Below are 11,146 nucleotides of genomic sequence, written 5' to 3'. Positions count from 1 at the left end.
TTAACCAAACACTTTCAAAAGTGCTTTTTTGATTCTAGAAGCTAAAAGTAGCTTAAAAAAAGCTAAGCCAAACGAGGCCGACATCAACAAGAAGATCAACAAATTTGAAGAAAAATTAGACAATTGTTAGGGCTTGTTTTAACTGCAAATAAAAAAAAATAACATTTTTGTCCCCCAAACTATGATCATTGTATGATAGTACCCCCGAATGATTCGTAATGTTAAAAATTCCCCTCAAACTATACACGTTACTGAAATATGGGACTTATGTTATATTTAGTCCTATGTGGCTAATAAATTAATGTTTTGGCAGTGTCATATGTAGAATAATTAGTAATTTTGTCCCCTGAGCTTTGACCACTACCAAATTGTGTCATTTTTATTAAAATAATCTAATTTGTTCTTAAAGATATTAATTAAATCCTTAAAAAAAATTAAAAATCTAATTAATAACAAATAACTCTTTTTTACTTTTTCATTTTCTTTTCTTCTACAATATAAAATAAAAACTAAACACAAAGAATAAGCTTTTATTAAAGATGAGGATGTAGGACGAAGAGCTTAAACAAATAAAAAATATTAATTTAAAAGGAGGATGATGAAGAGGAAAAATTTTTGTTTTATGATTTATTTTTCATTTTTATTTTAAGGTATATTTATTTTATATTGTAAAAGAAAAGAAAAAGTAAAAAAAATATTTGTTATTGTTATCCAAAAAAACAAGCATGGATGACATGGCAAACATTTAGTACACGTGGCTAACATCTGGCAGAATTCGTGCTCGACTATCGACCAGGAAGACATCTAGTGTCACGACGTTCGATCTCTTCATACGACTAGCCTGGTCGTACGAATGCTATGCGCGGAAAAGATCTTATGCAGTTATGATAGTATCCGAAATTATCTCCCATGATTTCTTGAGTATCCGATTATTTAGGAAATGATATCTGTAACAAATTAATGTAAATCCTCCTTGAGCCTATAAATGGAAAAGGAGGGCTCAAGGGAAAGGGATCTTCTTCTTCTTCTTCTTCTTCTTTCTTGCTTTCGGGTCATTAGAGATTAGAGTTATCATATTTGATATATTGTATTTATCTTCAGAGGTTGTTGAAACTCATTGAACCTTAGTTCTTTGATCACTCATTTGAATCTTATATCAATAACAATTCAAGTGGACGTAGGTTATTACCAGATTCTGGGGCCGAACCACTATGTGATTTCACCATCACATTCTTTCCAACGTGTTTGTCCATATCAAGCAAATTTGACTCCGTGTCAGTTGACCAAAATCAGAGTCAACAGTTATTAATTGATTTTTAATTTTTCAATATGTTTAATCTATTTAATTAATTTGACACTTTAGTATTGTTTGTTTAAAAATAATTTTTTTTAAATTAAGGCTTTAATTATTATTTTTAAGAAAAATATTAGATTTAAAAAAAAAATTAAATTAGTTTTAATAAAAATAGCACAATTTGGTGGTGGTCAAAGTTTGAGAGGCAAAATTACTAATTATTCTACACATGACATTGTCACATCAACAAATAAAATGTCACATCATCAATCTGTTAGCCACTTATGACGAAATATAACAAAAATTTCATATTTTAATAACGTGTATAGTTCGGGAGAATTTAAAAATGTTATTAATTCTTAAAAATAAATTAATAATTCAAAATTAAATGAATGATGAAAAAAATATATATATATAAATAACAACTTTATGAAACAATAAGAGCTGCCCCAATAATTATTATAAACCAATTAGAATGAACTGGAAAAGTAAAAACTTATTTGCAATTACTGTCATTGGTAGTTCTTTCCAAATTCATAACTAAATCACCTTTGGCATACGACTTAGAAACAATAATCAAAACAACAAATAACTTTGATTAATTATAACAACAACGAAAAATATTGGGAAAGTAGAAAAACAACGTGTAGAAAATCATGAACTAGTTACAAGTTGAAATAAGAAAAAGTGCAGAGGCCTTACTATTATTGTAGTTATAAACAAAAGATAAAGTTGATGCAAAAAGCGCCTGTAGCTCAGTGGATAGAGCGTCTGTTTCCTAAGCAGAAAGTCGTAGGTTCGACCCCTACCTGGCGCGAAATTACTATACTTTTGGAATTTTATCGTTAGGCAAATCCTCTTACACAGACGACATGTCGTATCTCTTTCTAAACGACTGAATAGCCAACTCGGGTTGTACGAAACCGTTTCAATACTTGTTCCCTTCATTCCTCTCCGCCCCTCCGCTCTACTCCTCTCTCTCTCTCTCTCTAAGCTACAAACCCAAGTGAGTTTCTTTCTCAACTAAGGAACTACTACTTGTCTGACGAAATGTTATATTTATCAATTCGGGGTTTTAAAAGGGATTATCTTTGTTTGTTTTTGCTTTTTATTTTTTATTTAAAAAAAAAAACAACTACAAGAAGAGCGTATTCAGCTGTTGGGGGCGGGCAGCCGTGAATGTTTTGTTGTAAGTCCATGGCTTCTATGTACTATTATTCCTAATTGAGAATAATTGTGTTGCAGAAGTGACAACTGGGGATTTGGAGAAGCTGCAATGAAGGTGTTCCAAGTCAATGGAGAAACTCTTGCTCTAGCCCTTTACTCCGATGTTACGAACACCAAGTAATCTCTTTTTCTTTTCAAAAACTTAATTATGGTGGTGAAATGTAAGTTTGTATTCGTAAGATTATTTTTCTACTCTTAATTAACACAGTCGTTAGCTATTGATGCCAATTTGAGATTAAGAAAGGGAAAGCTCAGTGTTCTTATTCTCATGATGGGTTAGTGCTGAATTATAAGCCAATGAGTGCTTGTTTTAAGGGTTTCTCTTACTATTTGTTAGGCTACATAGAGATGTGTTTCGTATTTATTGTCTTATAACATAGCTTAAAGTGAGAGGTTGACTCATTATCGTACAAGACCCTTTTAATTAGCTAAGATTTTGTTTGGTTATATAGGCATTAGTTGGGTGAGTTATGACTTATGAGCAAAGGTTGGCTCAGTTGCATCTTTGATATTTTAGAATGCTGAAGAGAACCAACTTTTTATTGCTTCTCTACTGATTTCTACTAGGAATTGCGGGCACAACACAGTTGATGTTTTTAAGGTCTTTTCATAAAAGGGTAAGTTATAATGCAAATAAAGACTTCAATACTAATAAGTGCTTCATCAAAGGGGAAAAATTGTAGAGAAGTCTTCCATTATAACGAAAATAAAATAAATTGTGAGAAGGAAAGTTATGTGAGAACTGGTGGACTTAATAATATATATGTCACGTTTGGAGACTAGGATTGGATTGGATAATTTTTTATCATGTAATTTTATTATGAATTTAGAGAGGATATTAAAACAAACTAATCCAACAAACTAAATAATCCCTTAGTATGGGATAACTTAATCCCATTAAATTTATTTGGATGATTTTATCCTATATAATTCCCGTCTTCATTGAAATCAGAAAAAGAAATTATAACTTTACATCCACTATGTTTTCTCTCAATTTGTTGTTGGCAAATGATCAACTCATTCATTCTTCTATGCTTCTTCTCTTGTAATTTTTTAATCCAATCCAATCCCACTACCTAAACATAACAATATTGTTTGCTGAAAAGCGTAATGACAATTCATTATATGCCACTTGAGATAGCCTCAAGTGGTTGGGTTGTGTAAATGAGAGATGAGAGTATGAGTGGTCACGGTGTAAGTTCTCGCATAATGTATCTTAAATAATAATAATAATAATAAATAATAGTATTATTTCATTGTCTTGCAGGGAACTCCAGGATTCTATGCAAGCTGGAACATTGGAACCAGAAGTTGCATTTCTCAATGCTTCTCTTGTACAATGATATATACTTGATCTCTTCCATTCAATTTCACTTTTTCACTTTACTAAGCTAACATTTCTGAGCTTTCTCCATTTTAACAACAGATCCCAGATGTTTTCCCTCTATTAGCAGCTGCACATAAGACCCTTGTTGCCAAATCTCGGGAGTCACTGACAACACGCACTCTTCATTCTGAGCTTGTTTATAATTACTCAGGATCTAAGCATGTAAAAACTTCAGCCACTCAACTATGCTGGTCTATGGATAACTTGCTTATGGATACCATTGTTGGATAACCATTGGTCTTCAATGACAGATTACAGAATCCTTGAAAAGATGTGGCATCTCTGAAAGCTCAACTTATGTGCTTGCTGCTCGTTTCAATGCTTCTCCTGATGAGGTGAGAATGAGATTACGGTATTAAACCTTGTATTGCTTTAAAAGTGTATAAAATATTTGCCAAGCCATTATAATATTTGGTATCACACTAGATGAAAGGCGTAGAGAAACTCATCAATGGGAAACAGATTGACATGGAGGAATTGGGAGTCAGAGCAGACCAACCCCAAATTCAAAAGGTTTATATTTTTTACTTTTTTTCCATAAAGCTAAAATTATAGCTTTAGCAACTAATATCTAGTTATTTTCCAGCACTACAAGATATCTAGCGTGGAACTTGGGGTGTCCTCACTTGCAGATGCTATAACCTCACGGATTGCAGCCCGAGACGCACTGTGAGAAGATGAAAGTTACTTCATTTTGTGGTTAACTTCTTGTTCTAAATTTTTGTTGTACGCCCCACTAAGCAATTTGGGAATTTAAGGACAGAAAATGGTAATTGGATTGCTTGAAGTTGCACTGCAAAAATGCTCATTTTGTTTACTTTTGAATTTTGCTTCATTTTAGTTAGTATAATGTATGTAACCCAATGTTTAGTTTTTAGTTAGGTATTTCTGATTTGTGACAATACGATCACATCATTTAAAGTCGTGCTCTCTTGTACCCTTTTTCTTAACAAAATATGAGCATTAGAGCCCTTTTCCATATTGATATAGTGGGAGTGTGTGTGGGTTTTTTCTAAAGGCTGGGATGGTATATAATTTGAACTTTAAAAGGGTTATTACTTATTAATTAGGGTATCTTTTTAATCAAATTACCCTCCTTGATTTTCTCTACAGAAAGAACTAAAGTGACTCGACTAGTACTAGTAGTAGTAGGCTAGTAGCAGTGTTAACGATAGGCCACACGTTCTATACACGGAAAACTCGCGAGAATAGGCCACGCATCCGTTTGCTCTTATGACCGTCTTAGCTGGTTAAGACGCGTAGGCCTGCTCGAGGACGACATCGACGAGGGAGGATTAAGTAATGAATGCTTCTTTTCTTTACTAGAAAGTAAACGCTGCTTTGTATCAACGCTAAGTTGCTAACTGTGACCGGTAATAGCCAGTGGATTTTATTATATCTAAAGATAAAAGCATATACTAAAGCAAAAGTAAAATATAAATGCTTTTTCTTTTTCCATCATTGCATTGGAACCCCTATGGTCTATAATTGGCATTAAAAATAAAAGTAAACAATGGTCGATCATTTGATAACTCAAAAGGGAGTTTAGGGCAACTTCAACTTTTGGTGTTGGTTCAACACTAGTATGGTGAAATTTTATCCTAAAATTTGAAAAAAATTGAAATTTTTGCCTATATTTTTTTTCCATTCTTACAAAAAAAATATATTATTTATTATTATATTGTTTTATTAAATCATAATAGTTATATATAGTTAAAGAATATTAATATTAAAAGTTGAAAAGAAAAAAAAACAAAAAGTACTTTTATAGTTGTTAAAATGGTGGGATACTACATTACTAAAATGCTAAGGAATATGTAGTTTGGTTATGATTGATTTGGTGTGAAAGCAACACTAAAATAGAGATATGTCGTCCGCTTGGAGATGATCTAAATAAGAAAGAACGGGTGTGTATAGTTAGAATAAATAAGATTCTTTTCCTAAATTATTATGGTATTACTACTTTCAAATTGTACCTCCCAAACTTTTTACGTAGTTAAAAAAAATTTCTCAAGCTATTCTTGTTACTGAGTTGTGAGATTTCTGTTAGTTTCAGTCCTACGTGGCTCTTATGTGACATCAGTCCCACATATATAAAAAAAATTAAAAATTAATTTAAAAAATTCCTATTTTAATACTTAAAAAATTAGTTAAATTGATTTTAAATTTTAAAAGTAATTAAAACCTTAAAAAAATTTAACTAAAAACAAAAATTAAATCTGCTTCAGCTAATATTAATTAATTAAATAATCTTTACTAATTAAAAACCTATATTTAAACCTAAATTTATCGTCTTCTATACTATTCATCATCATCATATCTAGATTCAACATCTCAACAAAAATTTCCAGGTCAACAAAACCAAATTCAACAAGAACAACTTAACAAACTCAGAAAATCTCAAACTTTTTAATCTCAAATCATGTAATATTATTTATGGATCAATAAATTTTCAAAACCCTAAAATAATATATTTTTTAAAACTGAATTAAAAGAAAGAACTATAAAGAAAAAAAATGATAAATATGTGATTAAAAAATATCAATAGACAAATTACATCTAACAAATCAAGATAAATTTATCATATAAAAAATAGGCATATTTCCTTTGTAGTGTACTTAGAAATGTACATACGGCGGGGCAAGGTCGGCGTTAGCTCCCACAGCCACATCCAATGCTCGTTTAAATAGGGTCGGAGGCCCAATAGGTTCCCATTTAATACTTTTTTTTTTTCAAAATGTGTAAAATAATTACAAAAAATTTAATACCTTTTCATTATAAAATTATTAAAAAATAAATTATATCATGGGAAAATTCTATTTTGGTTCATCTATTGTGCAAAAGTTACCAAACAGACCATTTATTTTATTAAATGACAATTTGGACCATGTATTTTACAAAATGAAACAAAATAATACATTGAGTTCGATTTTGGTTAATTTTTTTTAAAATATGACTAAAATATCCTTAGTTTAGTAATTAAGAAAAAAACTATAAAAATATAAACTAAAATTTAAAACAATCTTATTTTATTGAATAAAATTTAATTTTTACAAAATAGAAAAAGTGAAAAGTCTTTCTCCCCCTCTCTCTATGTTTGACCAAGTCACCACCTGAGCCACTTCCTGCCCTCTAACTCCACCACGCGCCCCACCAAGAGGAGCAGATGCCGCCGAAACCCCCAACATCGAGCTCCCTTCTCCAGACAGCTTAAGACTGAGGAAAATTTGACTAGTTCATTAGACAGCTTGAGACCCTAGAAAAATTCATCACATTAACAGAAATACACCTCTCTATTGGCTGAGTTTATTCTATTGTTTTAACCTTTTGGTTAGTTAGTTAGTTAGTTGTTGGGCTATGTTTTATTCTTGGGCTTCTTTTTTAGCCTATATATAGGCCCTCTTGGGTGTAACATAACACACACTTCTTTTCTTTTTGAATATTTAGATCAGTTTTTTTATATGGCCCTAGTGGCATTTTTCGTTCTTGTCTTTCTTTGACCCAAAGGTCCAAAATGGTATCAGAGTTGTCATAAACACTTTCTTTCTTTCTTTCTTTCCTGTATACCTCCATTCAAACCCTGGCTGCATACACCATTGAAACCCGTGTCTTCTCCCATGCCTCTTTCTGCCTTTCAGCCGACCCAACTCATCCACAAGTTGTCTTCTTCCACACCTCATTCTGCCTTTCAGCCGACACAACTCATCCACAAGATAGCCTCAATTGTTGCCTTCGTCAGCCACAAGTTGACATCTTCTCCATACACACCCGCCCATCTTCACTACCAGCTGCATATTTACTTCACCATGGTAAGAACATGATCTCAGCGGCCTACCTCTGAAACCGAAGCCACATCCATCGCCCATGGCATCCCAGCCGCTCAATCGGATGCTACCCCTTTCATTGATGGTCGCACCTCTCCAGCCGTTCCCCCGTCGTCGGCCGTAGCTCCACCATCCGTAGCTCCATCACCTACGGTTCCTCCTGTCATAGATCCACCGATTCCGCCCATATATGAGAATCCCTATTCTCTTTCTCACGCTAACCAACCAAGAGATGTTTTGGTCTCTAGCATCCTCCAAGGCAGCAACAACTACAACTCTTAGGTTCGATCTATCACCATTTCTCTTGTTGCCAAGAACAAAATGGGTTTCGTTCTTGGTACGATACCCACACCCCCAGTTCATGACCCACTACATTTCTTGGACCCGCTGCAACTCAATGGTTATGGGCTGGATTATTAACTCAGTTTCACCTCCCATAGCTGCCAGTATTTTGTACCGTGATTGTGCTTCTGCAATGTGGCAGGATCTTCATGACCGGTACTATCAGAGCAATGGCCCTCAGATTTATCAACTGAAGCAGTCCATTTCCAACATCAAACAAGGGGATCTTGACATTACTACATATTTTACCAAGTTGCAAACTCTCTATGATGAAATGACTATGTTTAGGCCACTTACTGATGGTGCCTCTTCGAATTACCAAGAACAATATTATGTCTTGTATTTTCTAATGGGTTTAAATGAATCATATGCCCAAATCCGCTCCAATATTCTGATGATGGAGCCCCTCCCTCCCATTAACAAAGTTTTTTCTCTCATCATCCAAGAGGAAAACACAAAGACCATTGTCTAATCTTCAGTTTCCCATTGATGCCCCTGTTCACACAAACAAATCTTTTGGGAAGAAACCTTTACTGTGCACTCACTGTGGCCTCCAAAATCACACACGTGATCATTGATACAAGCTCCACAGTTTTCCCCCTGGTTGGAAGCCAAAACCTCGTGACTCAAATGCTTCTTGGACTGCCAACAAACCAGATTTTCAACCCAAGTATCAACCAAAATAGGGAGTAATTGCTGCCGTTTCTAATGGTCCGCCCTCTTCAACTTTCACTACTGAACAATGCCAACAACTCCTCACATATCTTGCTAATCAGATGCAATCTCAACATCCCGAGACCACTGCCTCAGTTTCACAAGTTTATGGTATACATTCTAACTCTTCTTCTTGGTTGCTTGATACAGGTGCTAGTCATCACATTTGCAAAGATAAATTTTTGTTTACTGACTTTGATGATACTATTTTTCCTAACTTTGTTTCCATGCCTAATACCATGACTGCCCCTGTCCTTAACATTGGCACTATTAAACTATTAGCCACACTTATTTTGCATAATGTGTTATTTGTTCCTACATTCACCATAAATCTCATCTCTGTTAGTGCATTATGTCAAAAATCTGCTTATAATGAAATATTTACATTACAAGGATTGCCATAATCTGATTGGGAGGGCTAAATATATTGGGAACTTATATGTCATGGAAGTACCTACAATTGCATATATCTCAACTGACATATGGCACTCAAGACTTGGACACCCTTCTTTACATGTTTCTACTAATGTAGATTTTTTACTTTCTTTTTCATCTTTAAATAAACAGGATATTCTTTGTAATATTTGTCATTTAGCTAAACAAAGAAAATTGTCTTTTCCCTCAAATAGCCATATTTCCAATTCTATTTTTGATTTAATACATATTGATATATGGGGACCTTTTATGCATGAGACTAGAGAAGGATATCGATATTTCTTAACTATTGTAGATGACCACTCTCATTATACTTGGCTTTTTTTTTTTATTAAAAATGAAATATGATGTTTCCACAATTATACCAATTTTTTTTTTATAATGATTCACACACAATTTGGCGCTAAAATAAAAGGGGTTAGAACTGATAATGCGAAGGAATTAGCTTTCGATAATTTTTTTAAATCACAAGGCACTATTCACTACTTATTTTGAGTTGATTGTCCTAAGCAAAATTCGGTTGTTGAACGAAAACACCAACATTTACTCAATGTTGCAAGAGCTTTAATGTTTAAATTAGGAATTTCTTTGGTATATTGGGGTGATGTTTTTCTTATAGCCACCCACTTGATCACTAGACTTCCATCCAAGCCTCTCAAAAACATTATGCCTTATGAGGTATTACATTCTCAACCTCCTACTTATGATCATTTAAAATGTTTTGGCTGCTTATGTTTTGCTTCCACCTTGTCAAGCTTAAGAAACAAATTCTCTCCAAGAGCTATTCCCTGTCTATTCCTAGGGTATCCCCAATGTATGAAAGCCTACAAAGTCATGGACTTAATCACTAACAAAATATTTATATCTAGAGATGTTGTATTTTATGAGAAAGTTTTCCCTTTTCTCAATAATAGATCTATTGATAACATCAATACTTTCTTTTCTAAAATCACTTCTCTGTTGTCCATTCATGTACCAAATGGAGCTTCTGCCCATGATCCTTCTTCTCTCAAAATGGATACTTCGCAAAGGCAACAAACCCATTTCGGCATTGACAACAACACAAATGAAGTCATCACTAGAACAGGGAGATCTTCTAAACCTCCCTCTTTTTTACAGCAATATCATTGTTATAATAGCTTAGCATCTACCAAATCTTATACTAAATATCCTTTATCTGACTGCCTTGATTATTCTAAATTGCATCCTTCTTTTCATACAATTATTTGCAATGCTAGCTCTATAAGTGAACCCACATCTTACAAGACAGGTAGCCTTTCCTTAGAATGGACCAATGCTATGAATGAAGAACTAAATGCTTTAGACAATAACAACACTTGGACCATAGTTGACCTTCCCATTACACATAAACTGATAGGATGCAAATGGATTTATAAAATTAAAAGGAATTCGAAGGTTCTTGTTGAAAGATATAAAGCTAGGTTAGTTGCTAAAGGCTATACTCAACAAGAATGAGTGGATTATTTTGACACTTTTGCCCTTGTTTCTAAAATGGTCACTGTTAAACTTTTGTTGGCCATTGCTGCCCATTATGGTTGGTATTTACACCAATTATATGTAAATAATGTTTTTTTGAATGGTGATCTTGATGAAGAGATTTACATGTCTCTACCTCAAGGATACACACTTAAGGGGGAGCAAACTAATTTCCAAAAACCAGTTTGTAAACTTCACAAAAGTCTATATGGCCTTAAGCAAGCTTCTAGACAATGGAATACTAAACTAACTACTTTCTTACTTGCCTATGATTTTCAGCACTCATATACTGATTATTCTTTGTTCATTAAGCATGACAATACAATTTTTTGGCTCTATTAATTTATGTTGATGATGTTATGATTGTAAGCAATTCTATACATGCCATACACACTCTTATTCTATACTTATCATCTTGCTTTCATT

At 33.4% G+C, this 11,146-nt stretch overlaps 1 protein-coding gene and 1 non-coding gene across 2 annotated transcripts; both read left to right on the top strand.

The window, feature by feature from the left end:
• Nucleotides 1–2,038: 2,038 nt before the first annotated feature.
• Nucleotides 2,039–2,111, top strand: TRNAR-CCU (transfer RNA arginine (anticodon CCU)). Its single transcript has one exon. It is a non-coding gene; the product is annotated as a tRNA-Arg (tRNA).
• A 72-nt stretch (nucleotides 2,112–2,183) lies between these two features.
• LOC133797465 (uncharacterized) lies at nucleotides 2,184–4,829 on the top strand. Its single transcript, XM_062235373.1, has 7 exons — nucleotides 2,184–2,300; nucleotides 2,540–2,638; nucleotides 3,789–3,855; nucleotides 3,948–4,070; nucleotides 4,160–4,243; nucleotides 4,335–4,421; nucleotides 4,495–4,829. Exons 2-7 carry the CDS (start codon nucleotides 2,571–2,573, stop codon nucleotides 4,579–4,581), a joined length of 516 nt encoding a protein of 171 aa, XP_062091357.1. The 5' UTR covers nucleotides 2,184–2,300; nucleotides 2,540–2,570; the 3' UTR covers nucleotides 4,582–4,829.
• The last annotated feature ends 6,317 nt before the right edge of the window (nucleotides 4,830–11,146 follow it).

This window comes from Humulus lupulus, chromosome 1, assembly GCF_963169125.1.
Source record: "Humulus lupulus chromosome 1, drHumLupu1.1, whole genome shotgun sequence".
Taxonomy (NCBI): domain Eukaryota; kingdom Viridiplantae; phylum Streptophyta; class Magnoliopsida; order Rosales; family Cannabaceae; genus Humulus; species Humulus lupulus.
This window is presented reverse-complemented; position numbering and strand designations above follow the sequence as displayed.

What these genes read in the sequence shown, in the direction of transcription:
- LOC133797465 (XM_062235373.1), top strand. Translation starts at nt 2,571, where the DNA reads ATGAAGGTGTTCCAAGTCAATGGAGAAACTCTTGCTCTAGCCCTTTAC. An exon ending in TCCGATGTTACGAACACCAA is followed by an intron (nt 2,639 to 3,788) that starts GTAATCTCTTTT and finishes ATTGTCTTGCAG; the next exon opens with GGAACTCCAGGATTCTATGC. An exon ending in ACCAACCCCAAATTCAAAAG is followed by an intron (nt 4,422 to 4,494) that starts GTTTATATTTTT and finishes GTTATTTTCCAG; the next exon opens with CACTACAAGATATCTAGCGT.